The sequence below is a fragment of the Mustela putorius genome, unplaced genomic scaffold, assembly GCF_011764305.1.
Source record: "Mustela putorius furo isolate JIRA1106 unplaced genomic scaffold, ASM1176430v1.1 tig00000765_pilon_pilon_pilon, whole genome shotgun sequence".
Taxonomy (NCBI): Eukaryota; Metazoa; Chordata; class Mammalia; order Carnivora; family Mustelidae; genus Mustela; species Mustela putorius.
The window spans coordinates 1464801-1481623 of NW_025421470.1; the positions used below are offsets into that span (position 1 = coordinate 1464801).

At 63.2% G+C, this 16823-nt stretch overlaps 1 protein-coding gene across 2 annotated transcripts; it reads left to right on the plus strand.

The window, feature by feature from the left end:
• The first annotated feature begins 1596 nt into the window (after nt 1-1596).
• On the plus strand, nt 1597-16731 carry LOC101674946 (PTTG1 interacting protein). Of its 2 annotated transcripts, none has more exons than XM_045084340.1 (6): nt 1597-1839; nt 7221-7273; nt 8649-8757; nt 11899-12073; nt 12788-12834; nt 15083-16731. In XM_045084340.1, exons 1-6 carry the CDS (start codon nt 1725-1727, stop codon nt 15127-15129), a joined length of 546 nt encoding a protein of 181 aa, XP_044940275.1. In that variant the 5' UTR covers nt 1597-1724; the 3' UTR covers nt 15130-16731. The 2 variants fall into 2 exon arrangements, with proteins under 2 accessions (XP_044940275.1, XP_044940276.1); XM_045084341.1 differs by lacking the exon at nt 1597-1839 and adding an exon at nt 1995-2041.
• Nucleotides 16732-16823: the final 92 nt, after the last annotated feature.

The window sequence follows — 16823 nt, forward strand, 5'->3', positions numbered from 1 at the left end:
CTTCTGCCCCCGTCAAGCACAGGTCAACGGTTACAAGGACATTCGGCTGTACCTGCGTCCCCTTCTGCCTCTGTCCCCCACGTTAATGCCACCCTGGCGCCCCTATCCTGCACAAACTGGCAGCTGGGCCTATGCATGGGGTACCTGGCGTTGGGTTCCAGACTTGGGCAGCCAGAAGGGACGACGTCCCATCATGGCCCAGGCGGCCGCCCGTTCCAGCTCCGTCGCAGCCCAGCCGGCACCTGGGGGGCTGGAAGCGACAGCGTCCCACGGAGGCGGACCTCCCTGCCCAGGGGCGGGCACTGTCACTGTCTACACGTGTTGCCTGCTCAGGTCAGCGGCCGCTGGGTTGAGACTCACGGACCCAGCCCCGCACGGCCCACAGGCCCAACCTCCACGGAGACTGTGTCGGAGATGCAGTACTGGTCTGGGTATAGACCCAGCCTGCTGAGCTGGGAGCCCCATGCGGGCTCCATCCCAGCACCCCAAGATCATGACCTGAGCCGAAAGCAGAGGCTTTAACTCACTAAGTTGCCCAGACGCCCCTGGGGGCACACGTCCAAACCCAGGCAGGAGGGTATTCATTTCTAAGGGCAGAAACTGGCCAGGCCACCATGCTAGCCCCAAGGCACCCTCCTTCTGGCCCTCAGATCTGGCACTCATGTAGTCCAGCCCCGGGGGTGGTTTCCCACACCGCAGGAGGGGCAAAGGTGAGGTCAAGCTGCCTCCAGCGTCGCCCGGACAAGGAGGCACACATACACAGTGACCGACAATCCTGGCACACGGGCAAGCTCAGTTCTAGGGGCGGTGGGACCTTCCCAGGGAGGGGAGGGAACGAAGCTTTAGAGGCCACGGACCGAACCGCTGCCCGACGGGGCAGTCTTGACCCCCGGATCAGACTGCAGCGCCCACGGCAGTCCCGCCCCCCTCGACGCCGAGGCCGGGGTGGGACGGCAGAGCCACCGGCCCGCGAACGGCATGGGGACCCCCGCACGCCGGGCTGGCAGGCGGACCCCGCGAGAGCCGCCCCAGCCGCGCCCCCCGCCCCCCGGGGCTGCCCCGACCTGCGGCAGCGGGAGGTGCGCGGCCCGCCCCCGCGGACGACTGCACGCCCCGGCCCCCGCGGTCACGCACACGGTCCGGACGCAGCGGCCGCCGGCGGGGAGGCGGACCCGGGCCCGGGGCGTCTCCGCGCGGCTTCCCCGACTCGGGCGCCCGCGGCCCTGCGAGCTCCCTTCCGTGCGCACGGGGCCCGTCCGGCTGCGGGCGAGGACACCACCACCAGGTCCCCGGGCCACCCTGCAACCGCCGCACGGCCTCAGGGACCAGGTCACCGCACCCCTGCGGCCGGCGACACCCGCCGCGCCCCACCGCCCCCCGCCCGCAGCCGCGCAGGCGCACCGAGCCGCAGCAAGCCCCGCCTCCCGCGGCCCCGCCTCCCGCGGCCCCGCCCCCGCCCCCGCAGCCTGGCCTTCAGCCGCGCACGCGCACTGAGCCTCGGGAGGTGCCTCGGGAGGCGGGGGAACACGGGCCGCGGAGGGAGGGCGGGTCGGCTGGGGCGGGGCGAGCAGGGACCCGCGGCTGCGCACTCGGCCGTACCCTCGCCCCGCCCACTTCCGGCGTGAGGCTCTTCCGGGGGTGGGGGGCAGCCCGCCGAGCCCCGCCGCGGAGGTGGACAGTGTCCGCCTGACGTCCGACCCACCGGCCGAGGGGCTGCGGGCAGCATGGCGTCCGGCGGCGCTCCCGGGCTGACGCGGCGCTGGCGGCTGCTCCTCCGCGGCGCCGCGCTCTTCCTGCTGCTGCTTTCGGCGGCCGCGGCGCAGGAGCCGTCCGGGGCGGGTGAGGGACGCGGGGTCCGGGGCGGGGCGGGGCGGGGCGGGGGGTCCGGGGCGGGGCGGGGATGTGGGGGGGACGCGGGGTCCGGGGCGGGGCGGGGGGGGGACGCGGGGTCCGGGGCGGGGCGGGGGGGGACGCGGGGTCCGGGGCGGGGCGGGGATGTCGGGGGGGACGGCGGCGTCCGAGTCGGGGTCGGGGCAGGGAGGTGCTGAGGGACGCGGGGTCCGGGTCCGGGGCGGGGGAGGTGGAGTGGGCGGTGGGGTCCGGGGCGGGGCGGTGGGGAGGGACGCGGGGTCCTGGGCCGGTGGAGGGGCCACCGTTGGTGTGGGTTCAGCGTCCGGCGCGGGGGGGGGCCGGGCCTGCAGGGTGGTCCTGGCGCAGTTCCGCTTGCCGCCCCGCTGTCCTCTCTGAAGGAGGCGGTTGAGATTCCAAGTCTGGAGGAGCGCTTGCTCCCCGCAGCCGCCGGGTCGGGGTGTCCGGGTGCCAGGCCCTTGAGGACTGGGGGGAGGGCAGGTGGGGGTGTGGCGCAGGGGGCACCACTGCCTTCGGGGAGGCATCCCTGCGTGCCTCCGGGGAGGCGGGAAAGCAGGGTGCCAGGGGACCTGCGGTGTGTGCGGACGGCGGACCTGGGGCGGGTGTGCGTCCTGACTGTGCTGCCGGGGGCTGGGGCCGTGGTGGTCAACAGACAGTTCCTGGGGGGACCCTCCGAGAAACAGTGCTCTCGAAGGGAGTGTAGGACCCAGGGCCGGACTGACGTTTTAGAAGGTTCCAGAAGTGCAGGATTGCGGGAGGGTGGCCTGCTGTGGGGCCGTGGAGGGGGCCGGAAGGTGCTCAAATCAGCCTCTGGGCCTGGGGAAAAGGCCAGGAAGCCGGGCAGTGTCAGGGCTGGGCCTGTTTGAGGACTCTGTCGCTGCGGGGAGGTGCCATGTGATCGCTGTTCTGGCATCCAGCTGACCTCGGCTCCAGGGCCTACAGGTCGCGCTGCCCTGGGGCGCGTGTTTTTCTCCGCTCCCGGCTAGCCCAGGCGTTGGTGGGTTCTGCGTGGCACGGCAGGGCACCCTTCTTGTGTGACCCTGTTGAATGTTTATTTCCCCATGGACCGATCTCAAGTCTGCTTCCGTGTGTGTGTATCGGGAGGGATGACCCCATGAGCCAGCTGCCTGAAGGGCGCAGAAGAGCTCTGTGGTGGCCTGTCCCACCCCTACCCTTACTGTCCTTACCGAGGGCACTGGACTTGGAGGGGCTTGCTGTTCCTCTCCAGCCGGTCTCCTGCTGAGAACCAGGGCTTTCCAGACCTGTGTGAGGGCGCTACAGCGTGTCTCCACGTGCTGCCTATTACTGTACACGCACACCGCCCCCGATTTACACGCGTCCGCCGGAGGACTTTGTGACTTTGCGGTGGTGCGAAAGCGAGAGGCATTCAGGACAGCCGGTGCTTGGAACTGGGGATGTGGGTCTTTGCCCAGGTCAGCAATGTGCAGTCCTGTCCAGAGCCGGGGCGGCCCTGCGGTCACACCGCTGTTCTGTGGGTCACTTGGGGTAGTGTCCGGTCATCCACGGGTGCTAGTCCACGCTCCCTCGGCAGACAGGCAGTGTGCGAGGTGGTTCTGGCCAGCTGTCGGCCACGGGAAGCGTTCTCAGCATGGTTAAGATTGGCTGGGTGTAGGAACCGGGTTCATCATGGGATCTTTTCCACGTACAGTGGGGTTCTTGGGGTGTAACCTGTCCTAAGCCAAGGGCTGTCTGGCACTCGTGGCTCTTTTGTTTCTTCTGAGATACGGAGATGAGCAGCACGTTTCTGTGAATGAACTTTGCACCCTTGTTCCTCATGTGACACCGTTGAGGTCGGTGCTCTGTACCTGGACGGAGTGAGCACAGTGGCCTCCCAGGGACCCGCTGGTGCCGCCCTCTGGCCTGTGCATGTGACACACGCACAGGGAATGTAATCTTACTTGTTCCTTCACCTTTTCAAAACAGATCTCTCTACGCACACCAGCACGTGTCCTCTGTCCTGAACAGGCTCCCTGGAATCTCGAGGCCACAGTGTGACCAGGGGCCACAGGCTGACATATCTGAACACAAGGACCTTTTTCTTCATTTGTCTTTTCATTTAGTTTTCAAAGGGACCAGCATGTCAGGTTTTCTAACCATTGGTCAGTGGACCCTCAGCCAAAGATCCCAGGACTTCCAGAGCCAGGATGTTGACTCCTAGTGTCAGACGTAGAGACGGGAGGGTGGCGTGGACTTCTCTGGTGGTCAGCGCATGGTTTTCTGCGCCCCGGTCCTTGAAGCAGGAGCTGGGAGTTAGTGTATGTCGCCCAGAGAGAGAGAGAGATCTGGAGAGAGAGAATCTGGAGATCTGGAGAGAGAGAATGGAGCTTTCCCCCGGCTGCTGGTTCCCAGGAGTGCCGTGGGCGGTTTCTGCGGGCATGGATAGCTGCCAGGTGCTGGGTCAGGGGCAGGAGGGCACTGGTGTCTCTGGACTCTGGCTCTCTGGTCCAGAGGCCCGGCGTGCACGAGGCTGATGGCATGTGTCTGGGAGTGTAGTCCACACGAGTCCAGCTGTCAGAAAGACTTCAGAAAGGAAAAAAATCCCATGAGAGAGTTCTATGCCCCCCCAACGTGGCCGCTCTGTTAAGACTGATGAGAAGTACACCCTTTCTTGTAGAGTTTTCCAGAAGGACTTGCGAGGGGGCGTGTCAACAGCTGTGTAGACATTCACGGCAGGAAAACGTCAGAGCTGTAGAAAAGTGGGAGGAAGGAGCCGTACAGCGGACCTGCCACGCTCTCTGTGCTCGGCGCTTCCCCGTCTGCGCGGCCGGGCAGCGCGTTACCGTCATGGCCGAACCGTCAGAACTTGGCTCTCTGCGGCCCTTTGTCCCGACGTCCCGCAGGGTGGGCCTCCCGAGGACCAGGGCATTCGGGGCCGCGGGGGAGCGCCCCGAGCCCAGTCTGGCCGGTCAGCATTGGTGTGCTCCGCGAACGCTGCGACGTGGTCTGCGGTTTCTGTACGCGTTCGCTGGTGGTCCCGTAACGTCCAGGACCCCGCCGGGGCACTCGGCTCCGTTCCCCGGATACCGCCGCGGTCGGTCTTGTCTGCTGTCCTCTGGCATGGATTCCAGGGCGTTGGGACCGGACTCAGCCGTGCACGGCCGTTGTTCCCCTGCACCCCTCGGGGCCCTGCCGGCATCCGTCCCGCTGTCCTGTCCTCATCTCCTGCTAAGGAGACGCTTTGAGACCAGAAGTGTCTGGTCACCTCACAGACGGGCACGGTGGCCTTGGCCTCCAGGTTTACTGAGGCTGCAGAACGGCAGGCCTTGAGCCCTTTGCCACCGCTCTGCCCTGGCCGATTGGCCTCCCTCTGCTGGTTCCATGTCTGCGTGAGATCCTGGACCATTCCAGAGGCTAGAGTCTATTGTGGTCAGTCACTCTGTCATTGTCCTGTTGGACAAGGACGACCCCCCCCATTCAAGTGGGCTTCTGGGTCCTTTTGCATTGACCCCGAAGTTGGTGGCCCTCAGGTGCGGCAGTCTGTCCGAGGTCCAGCTTGTCCTTCTCTGTCCCGGTGTTGGGATCCGCTGTTTCTCCCAGGAGTCCTGGCTCCAGTCGGTAGGGGGACAGTGTCTAGAAACTAAGGCCCCTATGCTGCCGGGTGTCGCCCTCCAGACCCTCAGCAGCCAGGGTGAAGGGGTGGGTGTGGCGGTGGAGTCCCTGGCCTGGCCCAGGGGCCCGGGCCTGCTCTGGGCACGGCCAGTCCCGCTGCCCGGCGCCTGTACCTGCTGCTGTCGACGGCTGCCGCGGCACTGGGGTGCTTGCAGGAATCCAGGTGCTCCATGGGTCGTCCGTTTTCTTTCCTTCCTGGAGCCAGGTCAGGTGTGTGGTAAGAGCAGTACTTGGCAGGGGCTTCCACACATCGCCAGGGGCTCTGCGAGGAGCGCCGTCCAGCAGGAATGCGGGCCAGCAGGTGCTCAGTGGGCTTCCGCGCTGTAGGTGAAGCAGGCTCGTGTTGGGCTGGCAGACCATGGGCGAGTCCGGCCTGACCGGTGCCAGGCCGCTCTGTGCGCGTCCTGCTCAGCGGGCACGATGGGCGCATGCACAGCCGGGGGCTGGAGTGCTCGGCCCACATCTCACACGGGGTTGTGGGCTGCGCACAGCCTCCCCTTGGGCGATCTGCTGTGTCTCCTCTGTGCCCGAGCTGTCCTGTGCCCTCCCGAACCCTCTGTGAGGCTCTGTGAAGCCCTCACTGTGAAATGCAGGGTCTCATGTGTACTGTGGGATGAAGGACACTGTGTCACCCTGGCCCCCTGTCCAGCTCTGGATGTGCCTCTCTCTCTGGAGGTTCAGGCCACCGTGGTCCCGTTCCTGGTTTAGGGGAGTTGCTCCAGGGCTGCGTGTCCCGGGAATCCAGCGGGATGGTCTTCGTGTCGGGTTTCCACGGGTCCCCGGACTACGGCTAAGTTCGTCCGTGTGTGAGGCGCCCAGTGCGCTTCTAGTGGCTCCGCAGTGTCCTGTTGCACGACGCGCGGCCAGACTCCAGTGCTGGGGCTTCTGGGCTGTTCGCAGCTTTTTGCTGTTGCTAGGAGGGTGCTGGGGCGTCTTGGCGGCTCAGCTGGCTAAGCGTCTTTCTGTGGCTCGGGTCATGATCCCCCTTGCTGGGGTGGAGCCGTCCTCCCCAGGGGGCTCCCTGCTCAGCGGGAAGCCCGCTTGTCCCAGTGGCTCTGTGTCCGCGCCGACACTGAACGTTGAGGGTCTTTCTCGTTTTGGTCCCTCTGGTGGGTGTGGGGTGGGGTCTGCTTCTGACGTTCGCCGCGGTTCCTGCTGCCGGGTGAGCTCGCACGCAGGTTCCAGGTCCCCGTGTGTGTTTTGAGTCACGGGTGTGGTGCTACAGGCCGGAGGAGGGACGGGCGCGTTTCATTCATATCCTGGTTCCGTCCTCGCCATGCGCTGGAGTTCCAGACCTGCTGGCTGCCTGCGCTTTGGCCAGGGCCATGCGGTGCCTCAGGACCGGCATCCGCTGATTGTGGAGCCTTCTCCTGCAGGTCTGGTGGACCTGGGGGGCTGAGGCCTGGCTCTGGTCTCGTGGGCCTGGCATTGCTGCGGCCTGGCGCTCCAAGGAGAGCGTGTGCTGAGGAGTCAGCAGGCCTGGGGTTTGTGGACACAGCCTCTGTGTGCCGAGGCCTGTTTGCCCCACAACCCCTTGCAGATGGGAGCCTAGGTGCTGGGTCTGCGTCCTCCCTGAGGCCCTGTGGGTGCCCCTGGAAGGCTGGGTGCCAGGAGACGGTGTGTGGCTCCGGGTTTGGGAGTGGAACCTTCCCCCCATCCCCCCAGCCCTGAGTGCACGTTTGAGCCTGGCCTGACTCAGTGATGTGTCTTCTTCCCCACAGCTTGCTCCCAGAACACAAACAGAACCTGTGAGGAGTGCCTGAAAAATGTCTCTGTAAGTAGCACAGCCCCCTCCTCGGCCCTGGGCCCCTCTGTGCCAGACAGTGACCTGCTGGGGCCGCCCGAGCTGCTCCGCACCAAGGACAGCCATCCTCCTGAGCGCCTGTGGCTTTCAGTAACACGGTTAGAAAGCTGGGAAGCTCTAGACACTGGAAACTTGCATTATTTGAAAATGGAGGACTTACCCAAAGTTGTTCTCCAGGACCAGGCTGCTGCAGGGTGGTCTCCGACGGCCAGAGCGGAGGGGCCCGACCGCTGCTCTGCGCGGCGTACGCATGCCGTGTAGCCCTGGAAGAGCCCGGGCTCCGTCTTCCTCATGTCCGCAGTGGACTTGTCCCCTGGCCGGGGGCTCAAATACCTGGTTTTTTCTCCTTTTGAAAATCTCAGAGAAGACAAGTCTGTGAAATGCTTACCCTTCGGACTCAAAGTACCAAGTGCAAGGCCTGACCCGAGGAGGGTCCGAGGGGGCTACCTGAGCACCCGTCCAGGCCGCGCGCGCGCCTGGTGCCGTGAGCGGCCGAGAGGGCCGCGGCCCGGGCTGCCGTCTCTGCACCGGCCTCGTCCCTGGTGTTTTCAGGGACTCAGGCAGGAGCGTCCGGGGCGTGCCCCCCAGCTCTGAGGTTCTGGGCCTGGGCCTTTGAGCTAAGATGCGCTGCTATTTGTTGTTTAATGTATTTATTCATCTGAGAGAGACAGAGACAGAGAGGATGGGCAGGGGCGCAGCAGAGGGAGAAGTGAACTCCCCGCTGCGCAGGGGGCTGGGTGTGGACTCCAGGCCAGGACCGTGAGGTCACATCCTGAGCCGAAGGGACACAGGCACCCCCGGATGCACTGTCTGTAAGATGGCCGGGCCCCCCATGCTGTTGGAGAGGCCAGTGTTTTCCAGGGCCACGAAAGCCCAGTGACACCGACTTACTGTGCTCCACCTGTGGGCCCGCCGGGTCCCGCCTGCCCTCCTGCAGATGAAGGGAGATAGACACCCTGCTGGGGGGGGTGCTACTGACGGGAAGGTGATGGGGAGGCGGGGTGGTGCTGAGGGGGCGCTCAGGGGAGGGCACACGTGTTTGGGGAAGAATGTTCTGGGCAGAAGGAGTAGCCGTGCTAAGACTCTGGGCAGGGAGCCACCTGGCAGCTTTGAGGACGTGCACCGAGGCCAAGAGGCCGGGCAGGGTGCCTGGTGGGAGAGGGTTTGCGGAACCTCAGCCCTGGTGGGCCACGTGGGTGGAGCTGATGGGGTGGGGTGGGGGCCGAGGCCTTCCAGCCCCGCACCCGAGGGGGAGCAGGAGGTGGGGGGGCCGAGGCCCGGACGGTCTGGTTCTTGGGTGCGTGTGGTGCACTTCTGACCCGGGTCGGATGTCCTTCTCTCCCAGTGTCTGTGGTGCCACACCAGCAAGGCGTGCTTGGACTACCCCGTGAGCAGGATCCTGCCGCCCAGCTCCCTCTGTAAGCTGAGCTCCGCACGCTGGGGCGTGTGCTGGGGTAAGTCTTCGTTCTCACAGCGTTCTGGCCAAATCCGTGCTGTCTGGGACAATCTGGTTGTGCTCAGTGAGTGTGGCTGCTGGAGCACGTGCTCTCCACGGGGAGCCTGAAGCCGGGGAGAGTGCGCGCTTCCCGGGAGGGCTGCTGGCAGTCCCCGGGGTCTGGACGCCTGTGTCCTGCCAGTCTGTGCGGCGACTGCGTGGTGCCCTGCAGGTGTCCACGCCTGGTGCTGTTGGGGGCATGCTGGCATCCCCGTGCTGCCATCAGTGGGCTCGTGGGGCAGCAGCCCACACTCACTTCCATGGGCACAGTCACGGGGTCCATGCAGTAGGTCTGCGGACGGTGTCCCGGAGCGGCTGCGGGAGTTCCTGTTGTCCCCTGGCCCTGCCAACACTTGGGGTGGTCAGGCGTCTGCTTTTTAGTCTGGCTGGTGGGTGTGAAGTGGTATCTCCTTGTGGTTTTAATTTGCATTTCTCTGATGACTCCACCTTTTACGTGGAGGCACTTTTGATCAGTCTCCTGTGCAGTGAGGCTCCTGCCTCAGGGCCGTGGGGCAGGCTGAGTGCCTGTCACGGGTCAGATGAACTTTCATCTGGGGGGTGGGGAGCAGGGAACGAGCCAGGGGCTGCGGGAGGCGCGCTCCGTGGGTGGGACAGGTGCCCCTGCTTCCCGAGAGAAGGTGCACGTGATGTCATTTGTGCCGGGGCTGCGTGGACCTGAAGCGTGCCTCCTGGGACTTGGGTCAGTGGGGTTGTCCCCGGTCCTTGCGTGCAGTGAGGAGGGCTGGGGCGATGCAGAAGGGCCGGGGGCTTGTGCCGTGCTGTCTGGGGATCCCGGGAGGGCCCCGAGGCCTCCTAGATGTCCGGGCAGCACGGAACTGTAATTCCAGACCTCATGCCACAGGAGCTCTTTGTTCTGATAGAAAACTTCAGAATCATCTTATCCAGGCGGCTCAGGCTCTTGGGAATGGGGGCCCACAGTGTTTTTTCCCACTATGATTGGGATTTCTGTATTTTTTTAAAAGATTTTATTTATTTATTTGACAGACACAGGAAGAGAGGGAACACAAACAGGGGGAGTGGGAGAGGGAGAAGTAGGCTCCTGCTGAGCAGGGAGCCCGATGTGGGGCTCGATCCCAGGACCCCGGGATCGTGACCTGAGCTGAAGGCAGACGATTAACTGACCTTCACTGACCCAGCCCCCTGGGCGCCCCGTGGGATTTCTGTGGTTGTAACTCATTTTAGCTGTTAGTCAGAAAAGCTGTTTGGGGGCAGACGTGTCTCCGAGCCAGGTATCTTGGTGACCTTCTGGGTGTTTAAGTGCAGTGTTGGAAAGTTCTGTTGCCCACACCTGCTGCCACCTGCCCGCGGAGGTCTTCCCTGATCACATGCCAGCCATGACGGTGCACCGTGCGGCTCTTCTGGAACAGGCGGCAGGAGGAGAAGCCAAGTGATTTCGGCTTGGAGGACACTGCATCAGACGGGACCCTGATTCTGCTGGTCGGAGGACATGCATGGACTCGAGGCCAGCCTGTGAGGCTCACAGCTGACCTGGTGGTGTGTCAGGCTCCCGGCGGTGGTGTCCCTGTGCATCCCAATGCCGGGCCCTCCCCTGGCACAGCACAGCATGCGTGACCCTGCAGTCCCAGGAGACAGAGCAGACTCGGGGGACCTTGCCGTCTGGGGTGGAGCTCCCTCCCGCAGCTGCCTCGGTGGCCGTCTGAATGGGACGAGTGCACACATTGGCCAGATACCAGAGCTCTTGATGGCTCTGGTTTGAATTAAATAGAAAAGTATTGGCGGGTTTCGGTTTATTTTTTATTTTTTTTTTTAAGATTTTATTTATTTATTTGACAGAGATCACAAGTAGGCAGAGAGGCAGGCAGAGGTTGGGGGGGAAGCAGGCTCCCTGCCGAGCAGAGAGCCCGATGCAGGGCTCGATCCCAGGACCCTGAGACCATGACCTGAGCCGAAGGCAGAGGTTTAACCCACTGAGCCACCCAGACGCCCCTTATTTTTTTAAGATTTATTTATTTGAGAGAGAAAGAGAGCATGTAGAGGGAAAGTGGAGGGAGAAGCAGGCTCCCACCAAGCAGAGAGCCCCATGTGGGACTTGATCTCAGGTCCCTGGGATCACGACCACAGCCGAAGGCAGACGCCTAATCGACTGAGCCATCCTGGCGCCCCGGGTTTGGGTTTATTATTAGCCTTTCAGAGAAGTTAGAATCGTGAAGCTTGTTTTAACTATGTGTTTGTCTGAGGAGTTGGGTTTTGACGGGAAATCATCACATCATTGGCAGCCGAGGAGGCAGCCGTCTGCAGACTCTGTGGCTCCACGGTCGTCCCTCTGACTGCCAGGGTCAGAAGCTGTCCCTAGGGAAGAAAATGCAGGCGACCTTGAACAGCCCAGGGGTTAGAGGCGCTGACGCCCCGCACTTGAAAATCCGCGCCTGACTGCTGGTTTCCCGGAAGCAGATGGGAGCCTAGGTGCTGGGTCTGCGTCTGCTGCTCCCTGCCGGGGACAGAGGCTTGCTAACGGCAGAGCAGTCACCTGTGCATGTGTGTGCATGTGTCCGTGTGTGCGTGTGCACGTGTGTGTGCGCGTGTGTTACATGCACCCCGTGCTGTGCTCCCACGGGGAAGTAGGCCACAGAGAAGGAAACGTGCAGGAGAAGGTCATCAGGAAGAGACGGTGTCCATACAGTACCGGCCTGGATCTGGGGAGCCGATACCCACAGATCATGGACCCGTGCGGTGCAGACCGTGTTCAAGGGCCGGTGGTGTCGGGCTGTGGACTTGGGTTCAGGTGACGGGAGTAGCTGCCCCAGGCTTCACTTTGGTTTGCAAAGTTCCACGGAGTCTAGAAGTGTGTCAGGACGGTCTGCACGCCCTGCGGGGCTTTCTCCTCCCCGGCTCCTGTTGCTAAGATACCTCAGGCTTACCGCGCTGAGAAATGCTGCCTTGTGGCCTGTGGCCCTGTGGCCTGGGGCTGTGGTGGTTCATTGAGAAGTTCTCGAGTCACACACCCGCCCTGAGAGGCGATCTGGGGGCCGGCCCAGTTCTAGGACTGCCGTCTGCCCCCAGGGGTGGGGGGCTCCTTTGGGGCCCTGTCCTGACCCCCTGACTCCGGCTGACCTTGCAGTGAACTTCGAGGCGCTGATCATCACGCTGTCGGTGGTGGGGGGAGCCGTGCTCCTGGCCGTGGCCGTGTGCTGCGCCTGCTGCTGCTGCCGCAGGAAGAGGAGCCGCAAGCCGGATAAGAGCGAGGAGAGGGCGGCGCGGGAGCGCGAGGAGCGCCGGATCCGGCAGGAGGAGAGGTGCGGGCTGGGCTGGCTGGCCTGCGAGGCCGCGGCAGGTGTCGCTTGTGGGCCCGAGCTCTCTCCAGCTTTGGGGGGCCCGTGGGCCACACGCTGGGGTCGTGGGACAGCGCGTGGGCTCTTATCCTCCTGGGCGGCCACGGGTGGGACAGAGGCCCAGCACATGCCCGTCTGCCTGTGCTTGGGGCGGGCCTCTTGCAGCCAGCACGCTGGGACCCCATTCTCCCCTCGTGGAGCGCTTTGGGGGGGAGCGTGTGGGAGGCTGCCACGGGCCGGGCCGCTGTGGCAGGTGTGGCGGGTCCCCGGGCCTTGCCTGACGGGAGCGGGAGTGAGGCTTGGCGACGTGCTGCCGCGTCAGGCGCTGCCAGTGGGTGCGGTCCCCGCAGGGCCACCAGCCCTGGAGGAGGATGAGCACGCGTACCGTGTACGCTCCCAGCCTCGTGCAGGGCGTGGTGTTAGATTTTCACCTATCAGCGTGGCTTCTTTACATGAAAAATATTTTAAGAAATCTTAGTATTGGGCATTTGAATCGCCTTTGTTAAAGCAACCGAATGACAGGACGCGGGAGCGGCCTCAGAAGACGGTGCCGGTTGTCACCCTGCCCGGCCCAGGGCCATCCGCGCCTGTCCCCGGCCTCTCTGGAAGGAAGTGACGAGAACGTCTTTTAGCGTCATGAGATATTCTGATGCCAAATGAGATTCTTTTGTTTTTTAGGAGAGCGGAGATGAAATCAAGACACGATGAAATCAGAAAAAAATACGGTAAGGGCGGATGGAACGTCCACATCCGTTGGGTTTGGTCGGGAGCGGACGCCGCGCTGGGGGCTGGGAGCGCTTCCCTCGTCCACCCCCCGCGCTGGGCAGCTGGGCAGCTGGGCGTGCTCCGCGTGGCCTGGGACGAGCGAGCCCACGAGTGTCTTGGAAGATGAAGCCCTGGCGTGTTTTTCTCTCTCCAGACTTCCTAGTACTGCTTACTCCCAGGCGGGGGATGTGACCAGGCTCTGTGTGGCTCCTGGCCTGTCCCCACGTTTGGGAGACATGGGGTGTCCGTGGTGGCCGCAGGCCTCCCCCGCCTCGCCGCCTTGGGTGCACGCTGCTCCCACACCTGACCTCGCGGGCTGTGCTCCCCGTAGGGCCTTGGCCACAGCTGTCCATGTCCAGGCCTTCTGTCTGGTTTCGTTTGGAGAGAGTTCGGGGGCTGAGGCGGGGGGGTGACTCATTCTTTACTAAGCCTGCTCTTGCATGGGGTTAGCGGTTGGGATTGGGAGAAGGGGACTCACGGGGCCTCCCTGGCGACCGCCACGGGGCCTGCAGCCCTGGGCCATGGAGCTTCCCTTGACCTCGTGACCAGAAGATGAGATGCTCTGTGGTAGGTGGACCAGGCAGCTAGGCCAAAGGCTAAGTACAAGGAAAATTTCAAAATCCTGTCCAGCTGGTGCACTCATTGTGGAGTTCTCCATACGGAAGAACTGTTTCATGGTGTTTTAAGATCCTGGGCACTAAACAGTGCGTCCCCAGGGCTCAAGTCCCTCTGGCCCGGGCTGATGGCCACACGCCTCCACCTCCATCCACATGGGCCTCCTCTGACTGTCACGTCCTTGGGTTGGGTCGCCCGGGGTTGAGGGGACCCCACCAGCCTGCCAGTGTTGGTTCCCAGGCACGAGGCTGCCCCGACAGCCCCTCCTCCCGCCACTGGGTCTCATCTGTTGAAGGTGAGATGTCTGGCCGCCGAGAGCCTTCTCTGGTTAGCGCCCTCCCGGCCTCCGCTCCGTGTGCCCCTGTCTCGGCCAGCCTTGCGTGTCTCTCTCGCTGCCCCTGGCGCTGGCCCTGGGGTCGGGGGCTTCCTCCCCGTGTAGGTGGTGACAGGCTCCGTGTGGGCGAGATGACCTGTCTAGCGGTCTCGGCTCGGTGCCCTCTGCCCCCGGTGCCCACTGAGCATCTGCTCCCCTCAGCTGGGCCCCTTGGTTTTCCATGACGGTGAAAAGCGTGGAAGGAAGCTTGTTGGCGTCTGATTAACGCCAGTGTAAATAAAGACCAGACAGCGTGTGCCCGGGCACTCACACAGACTCACGCCGAAGTGCCTTCGTTCCCGGCACACGTAGCTTCCAGGCCTTCCCCTTGGCCCTGTGCATGCTGGGCCTGGCGGCGTCTCAGGCCGGGCTCAGGGGCAGACGCCGACCCTGTAACAGCGCCCCGGGGCGGCTCCTGCCAACCGTTTCATTGGTCCGGGGGGCCCGTACTTGACTGATGAAGCTCGCTCTTACCTGCTGACGCGAAGCCCATAGAGCGAACTGGACTTCGGAAGGAGCTGGCGGGAGGGCTCCCAGGGGCCCACGGGAGCCGCGGATTGGCACGCGCTGCGGCGGACACACAGCCCCGGCACGGATGAAGCCCTTCTCTAGGCTCTAGAAGCCGTTCGACTTCTGATCGCATAACCGTTTCTCCCCCTCAACACTAGAAAAGACAGCTGGGAGCCGTTGGGCTTTGTCCTTCCCCAGCATGACGGCGTGTGTGGCGTTTGGCATCTGAACGCCCTTGACCGGACCCCGTGGGCCTCCTCCCCAGGCCTGAGGCGCGTAGTCCTCCCCCTCGGCTGCTCCACGTCCCCAGTGTCTCCCACAGCAGAGGGCTGTGTCCTACCGCCCCCGGGGATGGCGGCATGAGGTGCAGGTTTCCGAAGTGGGGAGAGGTGTGCGTTTGTGGGGTGCGGGGAGGGAGCTTGTCTTTGTGCATTTGGCACCTAAGGCTGATGACCAAGTACGTTGTGGTTACGTCGGGACACGCAACAGGGAGATTGAAGGTCACCTTGTTCTAAGTTCGTCCCACCACGAGGACGAGGAAGGGAAGGTGGTTTTGTAGGTCACCGCGGTTCGGTGTTGGGATCGGCACGGCGCCCGGACGCCTGTCTCGTGCGGCCTCCGTGGGTGCGGCCGTACAACTCCGCCGTCCTGCTCTCCGCGTCTCACTGCGTCCCGTGAGTGACTTTGTAACCGGGGCTCTGTCGTTCCAGGTTTGTTTAAAGAAGAAAACCCGTATGCCCGGTTCGAGAACAACTGAGAGCACCGCCCGCCCCACCCCTGCCGAGGACACAGCACATGGCCGCCCACGCCCGAGAGCTTCTGTCCCCTTCTCTGTATCTGTCCTCAGTCACTTGAGACACTAAGCCTGTCGGGGGTGGGGTGGTTTGGTTTGGTTGCTAATGTGAGGAGGAAAGGACATTCCGTCACTCATCGTCACTAAGCCGCCCGCCCTGCCTTCCCTGCTGATGGGGGCGGGGGTGCGGGGTGGCACCTGTCCCTCGGCCGCTCCCCTTGAGCCCAGCGGCCTCCCCAGGTGGCGCACAAACAGCACCAGGGTTCTGCTCACCTTGGGTCTGTGTTGCGTTTTCATTCTTTTTTAAATAATTCTTGGATTTCATTCTTCCACCTAAAACATTCCACCAAAAAACTTCACTGTCAAAGTTCAGACCACTTATTGGATAGTTTTTAATTCGTGTCTTTACCAGAACATCAAGATTTTTTTCCCAGTGGAAGCCCGAAAGCTGCCTCTCCGGCCGACTGCCACCAGAACACAGAGCCGTGGGGCCTGGACAGGCCGCCGCCCCGCTCGCCTTCCTGCCCGCGACAGCAGGTGGCAGGCTCTGTGTGTGCGAGGCTCCTGCCTGTCAGGCTGGCGGCACTGTGTCACTTGGGGACCCTGGGTTGTCCCGAAAGAGGGAGGGGCCAAGCACCCGCAGGCCCCTCTTTGGGGCTCTGCCCACCGGGGAGGCAGGGTGTCTCCCAGCGAGAGGGGTTTCCACGTGTTCGTCAAACGAGCCCCATCCCGGAACCCTGCTCCTGCGGGTGTGTGGGGGGGACTCCTGTGGAGGCCGCGTCTCGGGAGGCCGGCCGTGGCCTCTAGGCTCGCCTCTGTGCGATTCCATTCCTGTCAGATCAAGGTCTAGGACTTCAGGAAACAGACCAAGCATTTGGCGTCTAGGGCGGTAGCCGGACAATGACGGGACCGTCAACAGCCTTTCTGAGCTCTGAAAACAGGCCCAGGGGCCACAGGGCTTCGGATTAGGAAGACATTTGGCTTTGAGAAAGTGGGTGGACGGGAACATAGAAGGACACATTCCGCTTTCACACTTGCGACCCCGCCGTCAGAGCCCTGTCCCTCAGGCGTCCCGTAAAGTGTGGCGCCGTCCCGGAATTCCCACGAGCGGGGAGCTGACCTCCGCAAACTCTGTCGCCTCTCAGACTTCTTGGGCATTTAATCGCAGTTTAAAGTACTATGATACATTCCTAAGTCTTTTATAGCCGCTTGCAGACTTTGTCTTTCACTGTGTATTCATAAAAGAAACTTTGTAACCGACTCCGGCAACCCTGCCTTAGCACAGTGGACTCTGGGCCCGGCCGGATCTCGCGTCGGACTGGTGGGCCCAGCCCGGTCTCGCGTCCGGGTCGCCGAGCCCCCGCTCTCCTACCGTGTATGGAATCCCGGCCCGGGGTGCGGAGCCCACAGCAGGGCGTCTTGGGGGCTGTCTCAGTCCCTGTGCTTTTTCTGGAACAGGCCTAGGAGCAGCCGTATATTGTAACCTCAAGGAAACCACAAAGCTCAGAGTGCCTTAATTTTAACCAGTTTCCAAAAAACAGTTTAATACACACTTTGTTCAATACACTTCTTGTCCTCGTGTCTCATTTCTCCATCGTATTAGGTGACTGCTTGAAGAGCGGCAGGTAGACATTCTACATAGAGACTTTTTTTTTTTA

Excerpts from the sequence above, each read along its gene's own strand:
- LOC101674946 (XM_045084340.1), top strand. The coding sequence starts at position 1,725 with ATGGCGTCCGGCGGCGCTCCCGGGCTGACGCGGCGCTGGCGGCTGCTC. Across the intron at positions 1,840-7,220 it reads GCAGGAGCCGTCCGGGGCGG|CTTGCTCCCAGAACACAAAC; the intron begins GTGAGGGACGCG and ends TCTTCCCCACAG. Across the intron at positions 12,835-15,082 it reads TGAAATCAGAAAAAAATACG|GTTTGTTTAAAGAAGAAAAC; the intron begins GTAAGGGCGGAT and ends CTGTCGTTCCAG.